At 40.7% G+C, this 17809-nt stretch overlaps 1 protein-coding gene across 1 annotated transcript in view; it reads left to right on the top strand.

The window, feature by feature from the left end:
* The window catches only part of SYNE1 (spectrin repeat containing, nuclear envelope 1), a gene marked incomplete at its 3' end in the record, with an annotated part of 103966 nt that extends 88629 nt beyond the window's left edge, over positions 1-15337 (top strand). Inside the window, exons 60-69 of the mRNA XM_010137933.1 lie at positions 55-231; positions 2713-2868; positions 8681-8836; positions 9571-9741; positions 11045-11178; positions 11496-11700; positions 12806-12988; positions 13574-13720; positions 14672-14826; positions 15190-15337. Of these exons, the coding sequence (XP_010136235.1) occupies positions 55-231; positions 2713-2868; positions 8681-8836; positions 9571-9741; positions 11045-11178; positions 11496-11700; positions 12806-12988; positions 13574-13720; positions 14672-14826; positions 15190-15337 (1632 nt within the window). The remainder of the gene's footprint in view (positions 1-54; positions 232-2712; positions 2869-8680; positions 8837-9570; positions 9742-11044; positions 11179-11495; positions 11701-12805; positions 12989-13573; positions 13721-14671; positions 14827-15189) is intronic.
* Between the last annotated feature and the right edge of the window lie 2472 nt (positions 15338-17809).

Below are 17809 nucleotides of genomic sequence, written 5' to 3'. Positions count from 1 at the left end.
GCAGTAATGCAAGAAATGATGTTTTGGGGTTTTTTATTCCCTTCTTTTCTATAGGGTTTCAAGATAGATTTAAATTGCAAACAATTGACGGTAGATTTTGTGAACCAATCAGTGCTACAAATTAGCAGCCAGGATGTTGAAAGCAAACGTAGCGACAAAACTGATTTTGCAGAACAGCTCGGAGCAATGAACAGACGTTGGCAGATCCTACAAGGCCTGATAACAGAAAAGGTAAATAAAAAACCTAGCTGCTCTGTAGTGAACTTTCAAAATGCGTAGAACTATAAGATTATAATGGTTGGAAGCCTTTGCAGATCATCTAGTCCAACCTCCTTGCTCAAACAGAGCTAACTTTACAGTTAGATCAGATCGCACAGGGACTTGCTTAGCTGAGTTTTGAAAATCTCCAAGGACAGATTTCACAGTCTCTCTGGGCAGCTTGTTCCTGTGTTTAACCACTCTTGTGGGGGACAGATTTTTGCCTCGTTCTCAATCAGAATTTCCCCTGTTGCAACTTGTGACTGTTATCTCTTCTCCTTTTATTGTGCATCTCTAAGAATACTCTGCCTTCATCTTCACCATACCTCCTCATAAGGCATGGACAGCATGATGAGACGCTTCCTTTGCCTTCTTTTCCCCAGGCTGAATGAATCCAGCCTCTCCTTGTATGCTCCAGCCCCCTAATGACCTTCCTGGCCATTCACCAGCTTGTCAATCTCTCCCTTGCACTGGAGGGCCCAAATTGGGTCATGACTGTCAAGGAGAAGGAAAGTACCACTTTTTTTGACTTGCTGTGTGCTCACTCAGTCTAACCTGGGATGTGGATGGCCTTCATCAGCACAAATGCACACTGTGGTTTAGTATGTTCAAGTTACTGCCCACCATAGTCTCTAGGTCCTTTCCTTCTATCCAGCCTACTGCCAGTCTGTATTGTTGCATGAGGATGTTTTGTCCCGGGTGCAGGACTGTACATTTGTCTTTGAATTTCATGAGGATTGGTGAGCCTTTCTTCTGTCTCATTGAGGTTTCTCTGAATGGCAGCCCTACTCCAGCATATGAACTATTTCTGCCCAAATCAGTGTCATCTCATGAACCTGCTGAAAGCACAGTCCCATCATGTTCAGATTATCAGTGAAGATATTAAACAATATCAACCCCAGGACTGACTCTGAAGATCTATCTTATAAATGACAGATAGATGTCCAAATGTTTACCATTAACCTTTAAGCCTGATGACTCTGCTCAGCTCATTCATTTGTAGACCTCCCGTCCAGCCCATGTCTGCTCAGTTTTGCTACCCTGTGGGATACTGTGACAAAAGTCTTGCAAAAGCCAAGGTAAACAGCATCTACTACTCTTTACTTGTCCAGAGTCAGTCACGTTATAGCAGAGGCAATCATTTAGGTCACTTTACCCTTGGTAAGAGCATGCTTGTTCCTTCTCCTTGTTCTTCATGCACGTGGAAATGGCTTCTGGCAGGATTTGCAGATTTGCAGAAATGTGGTGATTTTCAGTCACCAGCAACTTCCTCCAGCCATCATGACATTTTAAAGATGATAGCAGCCTTGAAATGACATTTACACCCTCGGATACTTCCTGTCTGGTTCTATGGACTTTTGTATGTCCAGTTTACTTTAGTAGCCCTTAATTTGTTCCTTCTCTACCATGACTAGTACTTCTGTATGCCAAAATTAGTAAATTTACTTGAAGATCTGGGAGGCATGAGAGGAGACCTTGCCAGTAAGATCAAAGCAAAGAAGGCACTGCGTACGTCAGACCATTCTGTGTTTTCCCATCAGTCGCTCATGTGCTTGTAAAGGGTAACAAGAAGAGCTTCCGTCCCTCACCAGTTAGTTCCAGCCAAGATTTTGCTTTCCTAACATCAGTCCTGCGTGGCCAGGCCATGCTTCTAGGCCCATTCGTTGTAGTCTACTGCCTGTGGATTTGTCGTTTTTGTGAGTTGAGGAAGTTGTCCTTGAAGATCAACCAGTTTCCTGGACTCCTTTGTCCTGCAGTACAGCGTCCCATGGGATCAGGCTTGCCTGAACAAACCTGAGTCTGCTATTCAAGGATCTTCAGTTTTCTACTTGCTTTCTTTACTTCACTCACAAATGTCTCATCATGACTGTGGCCAAGGCTGCTGTTGATTATCATATCGTCAACCAGTTCTAATTAATTTTACATCTAATTAAGATGACTCATTCCCTAGACTGGAGTTTGTCTTAGGTAATGTGAATGCTTTTTATGACAATGATGCTGCTTTCAAATTCTGCTTTGTTTTTTGGGGTTTGGTTGGGGTTTTTTGAAGTCTAGAAGTGCTGTCTCATTTGCTGTTGAATAATGCAAGAACAATCAGAAAAATCTAAGTAATTTTAAAGCATCAGTTAACACAGGAGGTAATATAAATCTTCATCTGCTTTACCACAGCTATAAGCAAGTAATACAAAATGCATGTTTGCATGCTTAGTTTTATTTGAAAAATCCTGAGGTCTTTGATTTCTGAAAAGAATTCCTGGACGAAGCAGATTTTTTATTATGAACTCTTTTACAAATAGCAGATATATTTAAATTTGGATGCATATACTCTTCTAAATTCTGAAAGAACTGAATTCCAAGGCAGCACTGGTCAGCATTGGTGTTCACTGATTTACTTAAGTGACCAAACAATAAAGGTAATTGTATGAGACAGTATATATTAATATTTCTTTGCAGATCCAGCTGTTGGAAAGTCTGCATGAATCTTGGACAGAATATGAAAATAATGTTCATTGTCTAAAATCTTGGTTTGAAACCCAGGAGAAGAAACTGAAACAGCAACAGAAAATTGGAGACCAGGCTTCAGTACAGAATGCTTTGAAAGACTGTCAGGTAATGTCTGCTTCTAAATGACAGTATTCTCTTTCCAGCAGTTAGAGACAGCACTTGATAAGTTTCCAGCTGCTGGTTGCTGCACGGAGCTGCCCCAGAGCCAGCTGGGCCCAGAGCAGATCACTATATCTCAGGGTACGGGGGTTTTCCTGAGGTTGTCTTTGGTAGGGAAACGCCCGGCCAGCGGAGACACCCGCCAGGAGCTGACAGTGCTCACGGGAAGTGCTGTCCAGGTGTGGCCATAGTTTGCATTTGGTGTGGCTGTTGAGGCAGGAAGGGTGCGCCGGAAGGAAGGGTCCACCGGAAAGGCACCAAAAGCTCTACCCACTCAAGAGGTGAGTTCGGTTGGTGGTCATCACCCTCTCGGAATGAACTTAGCTGTGGTCTCCACCTGGCAGAAAGCCGTGTTCTGTACACTCACCAGAACAGATGTGGCAGTCCAGACAGAGCTTCCATGAAAACATGCAGCCATCCAGGTCTCTGGCTGCAGGAAGTGCCAGAGCCTTTCACTGGTATCGAGTGGAGCAGTGAGAACAGCTGTGAGTGGTGTTACCAGGTGGGCGATCTGCTCAGCCTGGTGGCAGAGCCATGAGAGGAATTAGAAAAGTTAAGGAGTATCAGGGCGGCTGAGCAAGAGACAGTCTGGTGGATCCAAGCTCTGCCCTCCCTAAGACAGAAATGGGAGCACACACCAGAAAATACCCAAGTCAAGGGGGCTCTGTATCCTCCCTCTGCGAGGGTGAAGGCAGCCAGCCATCCAGGTCTCTGGCTGCAGGAAGTGCCAGAGCCTTTCACTGGTATCGAGTGGAGCAGTGAGAACAGCTGTGAGTGGTGTTACCAGGTGGGCGATCTGCTCAGCCTGGTGGCAGAGCCATGAGAGGAATTAGAAAAGTTAAGGAGTATCAGGGCGGCTGAGCAAGAGACAGTCTGGTGGATCCAAGCTCTGCCCTCCCTAAGACAGAAATGGGAGCACACACCAGAAAATACCCAAGTCAAGGGGGCTCTGTATCCTCCCTCTGCGAGGGTGAAGGCAGCAGCCTAAATGAAAGAAGTGAATGGAGGCAAGCCCATGCCTAGGGTCGCAGATGAACTCCTTCCTTGCCCACCTTGCCCTGCCACGTGCCTCTGTACAACAGGTATGAGGCTCTACGTGTGGAAAGCCAGTCAGTGGAGGCTGTGGGTGACAGTTGGTCTACACCAAAGGTGTCTCCAGGATCAGAAGAACCTACTCCCTGTATCATGACCACTTCCAAGAGCAAGAAGAAAATGGTTTCAGTTGTAGGTGACTCCCTTCTGACTGGAACAGAGGGTCCAATATGCCAGGGGAAGTCTACTGTCTCCCTGGGGTCCAGGTTAAAAACATCACTAGGAAGCTTCCTAGCTTAGTATAGCCCTCAGACTATTACCCATCACTGGTCTTCCATGCAGGTGGAGAGGAAGCTGCAACTCATAGTCCAAGAGTGATTAAAAGAGATTTCAGTGCCTTGGCATGCCTGGTGAGGGAATCTGGGGCACAGGTTATTTTTCTCCCCTCTTCCAGTTGCGGGCAGTGACATCAGAAGAAACAAATGAATCCAGTCTATTAACATATGGCTCTGTGGCTGGTGTCACCACCACAATTTTGGATTTGCAGCAATGGAATGGTCTACACGACACCAGACTTGCTGGTGTCAGATGGGATTCATGTTTCTCAGAGTGGGAAGAGAGTCTTTGCTCAGGAGCTTGCAGGGCTCATTGACAGGGCTTTAAACCAGACTTGAAGGAGGACGGGGATAATATCAGGCTTGCCTGTGACAAGCTGTGGGGTGATATGCTGTGGTTAGAGGGACAGGATGCTAGCAAGGGCCCTCAGCCTGTTGCTCTGAGGTGTGCTGGGGTCACTGTAGCGTGGTTGAAGTCTTAACAGAGATGAGCTGTGACTCCTGAGATAGTAAGAGTCAACAAAGAAACATCAGTGAAGTATCTCAAAGGCACGAGGGCTGTTCCTCCAATAAGGTGACACATCTGACAGCTCAGGTGAAGTGCCTCTACAGTGACACACACAGCATGGACAACAAACAGGAGTTGGAAGCTATCATACTGCTAGAAAGTTATGACCTGATTGCTGTTACTGAAACTTGGTGGGATGAATCCCATGACTGGAGTGCAACTACTGATGGCTGTTCAGAAGGGATAGACAAGGAAGGAGGGGTGGAGGCGTTGCTCTTTATGTCAAGAAATGGGTAGAGTGTGAAGAACTGTTCCTGCAGAATAGCGTTCTATGATTTTGTGATTCTACAAAGCCATGTGAAATCTCCATATCAGTGAAGTCAGTGACAGAACTCCTCTTTGCTTCAGTGAGGGAGAGATTTCGTTCCTAAAGTGCCAGCAATAAGAAAGGAGGCAGGAACAATAACGTCCCAAAGATGTTTAAAAGCAGCCAAAGTCACTACTCTTTTTGCATTGTGTATTAAAGCATGGACATTTTCAAGTGTGCCAGGTGTACTGAACTAGAAGGCTGACAAACAAATACATTGCCATTCCTGTTTAGCCAGTCCTGTGGAGCCTGATGTCCTGAATGTCATGCTTGACTATATGGAAACTTGTTTTTTCTGCCTTGTCACTACCTTTCCTCCCCCTCCACCCCTTTTCCCATTCTTTTTCCACCTGGTATGTTCCACCTGACTATTCAATGAAGAATGCTAGAATCCAAGAAGGTTTTATGCTTTTATACAAAATGTGTTAGGAATCAATTTTTTTTCAAATATTCAACTATCCAAATATGGAAATAATGCTGGATTCCCTTTTGCTTTCAGAGGACTGAGGGAGAATCATAATTGCAATGGGCAAAGACGGGATGAGGCAAAGCGCAGCTATACATTATGCACAAAAGTTCAGAACCACCTCAGTTTTTCATGTGAAAATCATAGAAGGACTGCAGAGCAGTGAATAGGGTATCACAGATGACTCAACATCTTACTCAGAATAGCCCATGGTAGCTTGCTTCTGGAGCTGTCAGGCTATAGTTCAAGTTTATATAGGCAAAACAGATTTTTCTGTATTTATAAACAAGACCTCTACATTGTATCAGGCATCAGATAACTTTTGCTCAAAAGTATCTTGTTCTACCAGACACCAAATAATAAATTTCAAAGCAAGTCAAATATGTAATCAAACTCCATGAGGACAACTGTATGCCAAAAATCTTGGTGTTCTCATCTCCTTAAAAGGGAGTAGGGAAGCATGTTCAATATGGCATGGCTGTCTTTCCTGCATGCATTTAATGAAGGGAATAATATGAGCCAGCTTTAAAGTCTTCACAAACAGAACAGCTGGAAATCTATTTCAACGAAATAAGCATAAGAGAATTTTATCTATATCCAGCCATCTTTGTTTCTGTAAAGGCAAATAGTTGGTTAGATAAGATATGTCAGAAGTCAATTTTTTTTTCAAAATTTTTAACCTGAATTTTCAAACTCGTTGCAGTGCTTAGTTTCAATGAGGTATCTTTATGGTCTGAGCACAATAAACCCATATGACTGAAGCAAGGGTAATTTAGCGTAGCCTAGCGTGGTCGGCAGGATGTGCTTGGCTGGAGTTCAAAGCTGAATCTGATTTACCACCTTTATGGTTCCTTTTGGTCAGGGAAGTTAGCAAATATACTGGGGAGTCAGTTATGAATGACAAGACTTTGATCAGCAGAAAAACAAACCGTTTAGGAAGTAACTTATCAGACACTCCCAGGTATCCAGTTCAGCTAGTGCAAAAGCTCTAGTTAGTTGTAGATGTTAGTTGCTGTCTAGTGTCGTATTTGTAAATGAAGGCATCTATTTTTCCCCATTTCAGATCAGAAACAGTAATGTATCTTTAATTCAGTTGTGAGTTTAAAATGATGGATAAGAAACCCCTTTTCACAGATAACCGGAAACACTTGCTATTCTTGGTGTTTGAGACTTTTGCCAGTTTTATATGCTGCATTTTGGAGCAACCTTGTACAACCTTTTTAGTGTTAAAATCCACTTTTTAGAAAGCTAGATATACTATGTACAACTTAAAAGCGTTTGCTTTGTTGTCATCTGGTTAAAAAAAAAAAATATATATATATTACTCCAAGGCTGTAGTCTGGAACAAGGTCATGGATTCAACTTTGAAGAAATGTGAAATAATGTAGAAGAAAAAGCTAAGAATAAACAGTACTGAAAAGTGGTCTTACTATATATATATAGACAAAAGTGTGTTGTATTCGTGGAGTGATAAATTCTGTTAATAGCAAGCATTCACGAGACTGAGCAGAATTTTTTTTAAATACTCTTCCCACTATCTAAAACGTAGGGTCTGTTATGGCAGTGGTTCACTTCTTTTTGGGTTTTGAATTCACAAGGAGAGTAATTTATTGACAGACATGGATCTTCAGTTTGCCCAGAGTTTTGTTGTGTTATTTTGTTTCCCTGACAATCCATCACTCTCAGTAAGGAAAGGCTTGCAGAAAATTAAAATGCACCCTGAGACCACAAGATGTACTAATTAATGTAGGGGCATCACAGCATTGCTCTCACCACACAGTTGGTTTCCATATAACAGTGACTACTTTATCTCCAGACAGGGAAAACACAAATTTGTGCTGGCCTGAAGCCTAGAAGCCATACTTCCCCACTCTGCTCAGACTCTGTGTTTGCACTACCTGAAGCTACACAGCTTCTGTGAGTCAGAGCATTGCAGGATTTTCTTGGATCTCCCTGCACCATGCCATGGAATGATGTAGGTGGTTTCCTGGCTAGGAACGAGCTTATGGGAGCATGCTTCATGACTCACAGTTGCTCACTGAGTCTTCTTGTCCTCGCTTCTTTATTTTGTAACTTCATTCTCATGCTGTTGAAGTATGAGGAAGATCACAGACTTTGTGAGTAGTGAATGTTACGTAACAGCTTCTGTGCTTCACTTGTTGATAAAATATAAAACTGACAAACTTTGAATCAGCATTTGCATAACCAATCTAGAGTCATCTTAAGTCAACAACGTAGCACTTGCCTGAAGCAATAAAACTAGCCACTAACAAGTCATCATGGTCTCAGTTTTCTTCACTATTTTCACACAAACTATTAATTTGCTTCCCATTTCCTTGGGCTAGCGTGTGGAAAACTGAGCAGAGCAAAACAGTATCAAGTGCATGAATGGCTTGATATCCTGCATCCCAATGGCATGCAGCCTTGAGGAGGCAATAAGGAGACTTCCTGCAGCCTGTTGCTTGTTGTCATTGGCTGGACTCCAGTGAACTTGTAATCTAGAAAAGGGGAAAACTCACTGTCCTGGGGCAAGGAGCTTTACCAGCCCCTGCCAAAGGAATAAAGATACCTCTTCATGTGGGGAGGCATGGCAAATTGACATTTTTCTCTAGGAAGTCATTTTGTCCTTTTCCTTAGGTGGCAAAATTCAGGTTTTTTCAGAGGCTTGAGCCAACTTTGGATTAATTAAAAAGCCCTCTCAGCATTCTAGGAAAAATTAAGACATGCAACAATTTTCCCATGTATTTAAACTGCTGTCCTATTTTTAATGAGTTTTGGACTCTTATATGAGAACAGAAGATTACACAGAAGTTTAATGCAGAGGACATGCTTCTATTTAAAGACAAACAACTATGATTTAAAGGGAAGATGAAATACCATATAAAATTGCTGATGAGTTATGATTCTCTTGAGAATTAAAAGCCAAAGTATTCAAGCCTGACTTTCCATTTTTTAAAACTAAGGAGCTTATGGGCATCTTTTCTATCTCAAGGCATTATCTGACCAATTAAACAAACAAAAAAGCTCAAGTATATTCTTTTTCATTTCAGGAATTAGAAGAATCAATAAGAACAAAGGAAAAAGAAGTAGAAAATGTAGAACAGAGTGGTCTTTCTTTGATACAGAACAAGAAGGAAGAAGTCCGTTCTGTTGTTATGAATACACTGCAAGAAATTAACCATTCCTGGGCCAGTTTGGATCACATGGTAAAAGAATCATCAAAGGACGAATTATAGCTCCAGGAATAGGGCATGGAGGAGAGGGAGAATTAGCTGTTTGCAACTTGTGGATTTGTTCTGTAATGTAGGGGAAGAGATTCTGAATTGTGTCCCTGTTTCTATTCATCCCCAAGTTTGTGTGTACACTCTGCATAAAATGGGTATAATGTTTTCTATTTCAAGGATGCTTTTAATTCTTGTAATTGAAGCTTTTTAGATGTTTCCTGATACTTAGTGGAAAGGTACCAATGATCTGTAAGGCACTACCTTTTCAAGCACACAGACCTTGCACAATAAAGAAGAGATCAGCATTAATTATCATTGTCCAAAGCTGGATCAACATCAGTCCACCTTCTCAGGAGGAATGCAGTGTCTTAGGGCTGGCCTCTCTGCTGACTTTCATAGGCCTCATTGCCTGCCTTAGGGATATATGTTTCATAGTCTAAAACAGTTTCTCTTGATCCTGCTTTGGACTAAAGTAGAATGGACTTGATAGCTTCTCAGTCCCTGCCATTGTAGCTTTATAAAACAAGCAGAACTTTATGCTGCAGCCAGTGTAAGCCCAGCTGCTGGTTGTGCAAAATCTTTGATTTCCAACAGGTTTAAGATTAGGCATGTAGAACAAGTTGTATCTGAGATCAAAAGGGAGGAAATAGTTTAAACAAACCCCAAATGTCTTGAAGGCTTTTCACTTACTCGTTTCTCTTCCTCCCTCCTCCTAGGTTAGCCAACAGAAGATGTCGTTGCAATCTGTTCTTGATCAGTGGAGCATTTACAATGTGGCTTACGAAGAACTGAATAGTTACCTGACAGAAGCCAGATATTCTTTGTCGCGATTTTATCTTCTTACTGGTTCTTTGGAAGCTGTGAAAGTCCAAGTTGATAATCTTCAGGTGAAAAGAATGCCCTGCCTCTTGACATATTAAGGATGGATTCAAGGATTAATTTTGTCTTCATGGCATGGATGCAGATAACTATACATTTCGGTTCATAAGAAATGGAAGTACAGACATACTGGCACAGAAAAGTCACGTGACATTGAGAGGACATACTGTCAAGTAGCCATTACATTTGCCATTTTGCAGAGAATTAAAGTGGTGATAGTTGTTTTCTCTTGAGATTTTTGATGCTGTTCTTTAAATTTGGAGCTACACTGTCAAATCGTTAGAAGTTTAAAAACCATGCTACTGGCCATTAAAACTCAAGTTCCTCACTCTGATTCACCAGGCTTCTGAGCCACTGATGCACGTTGAGATCTCATTTTAACCTCCTCCCCTCGCAACCCTGTGGTTGCAGTAGATTGAAAATCAAAGAAAATAGTGTGCCAAAAGCTGAGATATTCACATATTCAAGTGATTTTCCACTGTCAGAAATTTCATGAGACTCCTGTTATAGAATTATGATTTAATATTAGTAGAAATAAATTAAATAAAGTAAAAATATTAAAATTATTGTTCTGTTAAATAGAATAATCGTGTTTCAAATCAATTTGTTGTCTTTGGGATTAGAAATAATTATGCAAACATTTTCAGATTGCCAGCAAATTTACATTTACATTGTCATTTAAATATTTTGCGTGATTTGGAGTCTACACATGTATAAAGCCAAATTCCCTAAGCATGAACAGCACTTTTCAAACCAATATTTAAATAGCAACAATGTACTTTGCAGCCACTCTTTTAGGTTTTGATTTTTCACATGTCAGAGAAGAGGAGTCAGTAGAACAATATAGATACAGAAAATTACTTTTTTTGGCTTATTAAGATTTTTACTATATTGTTTAATTAGATGAAGATTTTCTGGGTTGCAAACTGTAATAATATGCATTAAAATATTTAAGGTTAAAAAAAAAAAAGTAAAGGAACATTTTCCCTGCCAGCAGTAATTCAGACTGATAAATTAAACAGAACCTTATTTTCAGAATAAAGGAGTACTTGTTTAGAATAATTTATTCTACAAGATTTTTACATTTTGTGAAAATATTGGATTAAAATTTTTCCTGCACCTTGATATTGAATCAAATGACTCTAGCAACAGTCTCTATATGAAGAAATCTTCTATTCAGATGAAACAAGTTTTGCATTCATAACCTGTGTGATGTAATTGAGACATACTATTTTGAAATGTTTCCACATCTTGCCATTGTAATAATACATGTTATCTTTCTTCATTATTGTTATTCTTTTATTGTTTTAGAGCCTACAAGATGAATTAGAAAAGCAAGATAACAGCTTACAGAAATTTGGTTCTGTGACCAACCAATTGTTGAGAGAATGTCACCCACCAGTGACTGAAACACTTACCAACAATTTGAAAGAAGTGAATATGAGGTAGAAAATGACTGTGTGTTGAACTTTACTTTCAGTGATAAATTTACATTTATCCATTCACCCAATTTTCCATAATTTCTATTATATTTTATTATGGTTTTTGCAAGTTTGGGGGCTTGTGAGAATGGGTGGGGTTATTCTTTTTGCTGAAGGCAGGAGCAGAACTCACTCATTTACTACTGCTAATAAATGTCTGGATCTTGATTATTACCAAACTTAAAAGCCCAAAGACGATGGGAAACAGCAGGGAGTAAGAGAGGCAGAGGTAGTTCTTGAAGACTCCCAGGCTTTGATCATTCATCCATTGTCTTCATCAGGTGGAACAACCTTCTGCAGGAGACTGCAGAGCGGCTGCGTGCCAGTAAGGCCCTCCTTCAGCTGTGGCAGAGGTACAAGGACTGCTACCAGCAGTGCTCTTCCACAGTCCATCAGCGGGAAGAACAGACCAATGAACTCTTGAAGACTGCCACCAGCAAAGACATTGCTGATGATGAAGTGACAACTTGGATTCGGGACTGCAATGTATGTTCAGTTCAGCTTTGCAGTTTTTCACAGCTCTGTAGGCTAAAATTCACAAGAGTCTCTGCTTTACTAAACTCTACACTTGGTGTATTGGAAACTTGCATGCAAACACATTTCTTTTTCCTGACGCATCTCAGGCACAGAAGAGGCAGCTTTACATCTGCTACTCAAATCTCATGAGTTTCTCATACTTTTGATATGATCAGTACTTGTGGTGTTGTTTCAGAAGCTTGTATCTAAAGTCTCCTCTTTGAAGAAGGTGGTTAAATTACATCATTTGATTCAGTCCTTGCTTATCCAAGGTGTTCTTGCTTGAGAAAATATCCCTACCAAATCTGCTGAGAACCTTATAATAGAAGGAAGCACAAGCTCCTTTGACGATATTCCCACTTATCAAGGCTGTTCACTTTCTCTGAAGGAAAAGAGGCTGTGTATGTTCTGGGGATGTCTCTATCCTTCCTTATAAAAGGACACCATTCACTCTGAATTCACTCTGAGGTTCTTCCTTTTTCAAGACTATATCTCAAGACAGCATGATAGTTTTTCTGCTGTCTGTGGTTACATTTTTGTTCTTTGGAGTTTTAGTTAATGGCCCTGACAAAGAAAATGAAAAGGTTAATTGTCTTAGTGTAAGCAAAACAATGGCAAGAAGAAAAATGATCACATTCATGAGCTTTTGAGTATTTGTGACCATAGTCATCTGGACTGGCAATTCAGATTGTTCAATTTGAATAAACCTGAACTGACCCACAGGGAGGGCTGCCGCTGCATAGGATCAGCATGTCAGTAGATTCAAAAGTTTGTTTCAACAACTATTGCGTCATCAGTAACTCAGGCTTTTTCAAAGGTAGCTGAGCAGTCAATTCTTTCTGTTCCTCTGTGCACAGGTACTTTGATGGTTTTTTTATTATTGTTATTCTGCACATCATTTCCTTTTCATACAGAGTGTGAGTGGAGACTTCGGCATTGAAATGCAGTAGTAAATGTAAGATTTTCTATAGTGGTGGAGTTCGGTCATTTTGTTCCCCCTTTAAATCAGGGGAGAAGGAAATCCAGCAGAGTGTCAGGTTAACTATTCATATCTTTATTCAATGCGTTGCCACAGGAGGTACTCATGGATTTGAAGACAGCACAGCAGTCACTGGTCGTTCTTCAAGAACTGGGAGAGGAGCTAAAAAGCCAGGTGGAGGCTTCAGCAGCAGCAGCTATACAGTGTGATCATCTTTCTCTGAACCAGAATCTGTCCACCCTGGAACAGGCTCTCCGCAAGCAACAGACTGTACTTCAGGTATGCAGAGGGTGTTTTCAGTCCTTGAATCTGATCATCTTGTGGTACCTGAAAACACATAAATTAGCTAAAGTTGCCTGGGAAAAGAGATTACCTGTTCATTAGCATGTCCTAGACTTCACTGGAAGCCAAAGCTGAGAGTAGAAAATATACTCAAGTCCAGCATAGAGACTTTGTAAGGTCCAAATTCTGGGAAAAGAATAGGAGACCTCATGGAGGAAGGTGTGTATCTGGAGTGCCAAGAGCATCATGCTTTCTGTGGCCAGCAGTAGTGCTAACAGGTGATCCACAGCTGCCACTTCCCTGAAGACAGCCTCTCTTCCTAGCTAGTTTTTTAGCAGTAGAACAAATGAGAGATTTTGAATAATTGTATAGAATTATTTTTTCCTATTAATGTCAGTGACCAGATTGACACCTGCCATTTGTGTCAAATCCTGTTCGGTAGATGTTGCTAATTGCTTGTTACAATTGCTTCTGGCCTATACAGCTGTTTGCAAATCTCTAATGGGAATAATCACGTGTGTAACATCAATATGGATGCTGTGTGGCTGCTGTTCTTAAACTGTGGGTCCTTTTCTGTTCAAGGCTGGAGTGCTGGACTATCAAACCTTTGCCAAGAACCTGCAAGTCCTTGAGACCTGGATAACAGAAGCAGAAGAAATATTGAAAGCACAGGATCCCAGTCACTCATCTGATCTCTCAGCAATACAGAATAGAATGGAGGAACTCAAGGTGAATAATAAATGCAGGAAGTGTTGATTTTTTTCTGTTAGCCCAGTTATTTGTAGTACGGAATATGCCCAAATACACGTACCTAGTAAAGGACTCATGCAAAGTGTAAGACCAAGAACTTAGAAGTTTGATGGTGGTCAGAGAGTGATTGTCGATGTTACTTTGCCCCTGAGTAAAGAAGAAAAGGACAGGAAAACTGTTTTGAGTAAAATCAATATTAAATCAAAAAGGGAATACAAATTTTAGCAGCTTTTGGAGATTTCCTTCATCTTGTTTTTTCTTCACTTTTTAAAAAATGTTGAAGTCCTGTTTCAGTGGTGTTCAATTTAGGGATTAGGTCCATTCATTTTGGGTATCTTGATACAATGAGGAAGCATTAATACTGTGTACCATGTGATCCCCATTTGAGCTCTTTCACTCTTTTCTTTTTGTGGGTCTTCATTTTTCCCTCTTCTTTCAGAGGCTCTGACAGGAAGTTGATGCAACTTTTGCCATCTAGGCTGTTTTTATCCTTTTACTCTTCCATTATTTTTCTATCAGGATTAACTATACACATAATTCCACTTTAGGCATGCTAAAAAATAGACATTCTCCTAACTTAGTGAATTGGATATTTCTGTACTGCAAAACAGAACACTAAAAAAAAAAAAAAGGTAGTAAGTTCAGTGGGAATTTGCCTACCTAGCATTCAGGCTAAGAAACAAGAAGTGCAAAACACTTCAGTGCAGTTTGAGTTCACTCCTCTGTGCATGTTAAACATGATGATAATTCTTGGTGTGGTCTGGGACCAGCAGCTGAAAACTGGAAATGCAATATTTCCGTGGCGATTGCTTGCCACTTGGTGGCGACCAAGACCTTTCCAAATTTAACTGAGTGCTGGTTCATGATTTTGCAGTCTGTAATAGTGGAATTACTCAACTTCCTAGTTGTCACTTTTATTGTTTGTTGCAGAGTCGGATGCTGAAGTTCAGCAGCATGGCTCCGGATTTGGATCGTCTTAATGAGCTGGGTTACAGGCTTTCTCTGAATGATAACGAAATCAAAAGAATGCAGAACCTGAACAGACACTGGTCTCTCATCTCATCTCAGACTATGGAGAGATTCAGGTGTGGATAGTTAAAGATTGTTGTATAGTTTTCTTTGATCACAACAGCTAGAAAGTATACCTTCTGCAAAATATAGAAAACGTTTCAGATACGTAATGAACCAAAGCTCCCTTTCTTTGGTGTACTTAAAAGAGTGAAGCCAGTGAGCTGAGATATTTGTTTTGCCACTAATTAACAGAATAAGTGAAATTGAAATGAGGAAGACTGCTACTTTTCAAAGTGTTGACTAAATAAATTGAATGAGGCAGTTGAGTTGGAAAAGTGTTACCATCTGATTTGAAATTCTGCGGGAAAAGTTATTGCAGGGCTCTCAACCCTGTGTGTGAGAGGAGAAGACCTTAACTGGATCCATCTTTCTTTCAGTAAACTGCAGTCTTTCCTGCTGCAGCAGCAGACCTTCTTGGAGAAATGTGAGACTTGGATGGATTTATTAGTTCAGACTGAGCAGAAGCTGGTGGCAGAGGTTTCAGGAAACTACCAGAGCCTTTTAGAACAACAGAGGGCACATGAGGCAAGTCATCATGTATTTATGCACGCAGTTGTTCCTGCTTTTGTTGCAGGGAAAAACTGATTCAGAGTTTTTCTAGCGGATGCCTTTATGATTCTTCAGTGAAGTGATGCACATTTTTTCTCCACCCGTATTGTTGCTACCAAGAATCCTGGTAAAGATCAAGTAAGATATGTCCATTTTCATACCAGAGCTCCCATGTGGCCACAGTAGTTTCAGTTCCCACAACTTTTTCAGCTGACCTACCCACAGATTCAGGCCAGATTGTAGGGAGAGTCACGTCCTTCCCCCACTCTTGCCTTATATCTCACTGCATAGTGTTTGTCTGATAGCAGAATAGCAGACTCACAAACATTTTTGCTTGTTTTAGCATTTAACTGCCTTTGCTTTCACAAATGTCATCCATTTCACTTCCTCTTGGTGCTGCCAGCATTAACTGGACAGTGTCCTTGTAAGTTAAGCTATGTCAGGTCTTTGAGATTTGAATGTTCAGAAATCATTACTGTCAAAATGCATAATTTCCTGCTGCTGTTGTGTCCAGTCATCGATACAATTTTTTGAAAGGCTTTAATGGAGATCTTCTTTCATTCAATTTTCTTGAGATGTCAGACTAATTCTCACCAGAAACTTGAGCAGTTAGCTCTGATGAGTGTGACTCAGGCACTCTGTTGAAGCTTTTTATATTACAACTATGAAGTCATCTCTCAGAATTTAGAGAACTAAATTCTGATTTTCTAAATATTGCAGTTCAACCTAAGAAAAGGTTGTAACAGCATCTATTTTTTCTACTTAAAGCTTTTTGACATTTTATATCATCTAAATGTATTCAGTACTCAATGTTCATTGCAGCACCTCCTGATATTCATGAAGAATTTTCTTTACACTCCTTGCAGCTGAAAGGGTCAAATGTGTAAACTTCTTGAGATGAATTTTCAGATTATTTTTGCTTTGTATTTTTGAAGATGATGAGAAAATACTGTTTCCACATGAGTTCCCAGAATGGGTATTGAAATGCCTCCATCTCAGTTATCAACTTTCCAGTGCTGACTCATAACTTTGCTGGAGTTTATGCAGAGAGGACCCCAGCTACCTCAGTGGCCTTATTTAGAAATAACTTACCACTGAAATTTAGAAATCAGAATGTGGAGGAGATACGTTTTTCGAATATCATGCACTAACACTGGCTTCTGCATCTGATAAGTCTGTCAGGATGATCTTGCAGTCATCTTGGGCAATTCTCCAGATAATCCGTTTGCAAACCTGGTGCATTGCTTGGGACTCCTGTGCAGTGGAAATGCACCAAGACAAGCAGTTGTGAAAGTACTGGCGGGGAGGAGGAAGTTCCTTGCCAACTCAATTACTGACATTTTTTCCACTGTGCTGCTTTTGTGCATTCCAAGACCTGCCTTGCTTTTCTTCTCCTTTGAATTCCTATTTCTGTGATTCCTAGTGATCTGCATATGAGAAGCAGTTGGGGTCTCTGTTTTGTACAGAGACAGCAGTGTACATGTGGAGAGCTAGTGGATGTTGACGGAAACGTCTCTGCTTTTTGAATATGTTCAGTCTAAGCAGAGTTCCTCATGCTAGATAAGCTTTTGTTTCACCTGTCCTCTTAAATACTCTAATTGTTGCTTTTGGGGAGTTTGGTTTCATTGGGGTTTGGTGGGTTTTTTTAACCACTTGCGTTCTGTTCAATCTGTCAGCAACGCTGGGAGATGCAGTTGCCTCCTGTGATTCCTCCATGCCCCCTAGCTTGACAGAAATAGATATGACTGGAAGTCAACTTTCTGCCTTCTTGATCAGCTTTCTGAAATTCTTAGCCCCACAGTATTGTGGTTTTGTTCATGAGATAACAGCGCAGTTAGTTTCTGGTTCAGGCTGTCATTCACAAGAGCTAGGGTATTCAAAGAACACTGTCAAATACTTCTGCAAAGGAATTAGGTAACACTGTTTCTTCCTACAGGGAAATTTGTGACCTGGGTAACATTTTCAAAAATTAACTCAGTGATTCAGAGAGGCAAAATCTCATTCTCAAAACTTAGTCCCTCATCTAGAAGTCCTGAAGTCATCTAGAAGCTACATACAAGAGATTTAATTGTGTAGGTGCCAGTGAGTATTTTGCTGACAGTTGCAGATGCAAGAATCGTACATCACCATGTGAGCTGATCGGAAGCCATATAACAAGGGTGTAGTCTGGATTTGGGGAATAGTGACTCTCAGTTCAGGCAAGGGCGAACTGCAAACACCATCACTAGCAACAGGAAATAAAAACCAAAAAAAAAGAAAACCATCCCAAGCGTCCTACCAGTACACTTTCTTTTTTAATATCTATGAAAACCTTTTGAATGTGGAGTGGGTCCGGTCCTGAGCTGATGCCTCATTGTACCTTCATCAACATAAGAATATTCCTGAACAAGCTGATCTGGAAATATGGTCCATTACTAAAAGAAAATACATTTTTTAAAATAAATTTTA

The sequence above is a fragment of the Buceros rhinoceros genome, unplaced genomic scaffold, assembly GCF_000710305.1.
Source record: "Buceros rhinoceros silvestris isolate BGI_N320 unplaced genomic scaffold, ASM71030v1 scaffold4336, whole genome shotgun sequence".
Lineage (NCBI taxonomy): Eukaryota > Metazoa > Chordata > Aves > Bucerotiformes > Bucerotidae > Buceros > Buceros rhinoceros.
The sequence above is the reverse complement of the archived record's forward strand: the minus strand, read 5'-3'. Positions and strand labels throughout refer to the sequence as shown.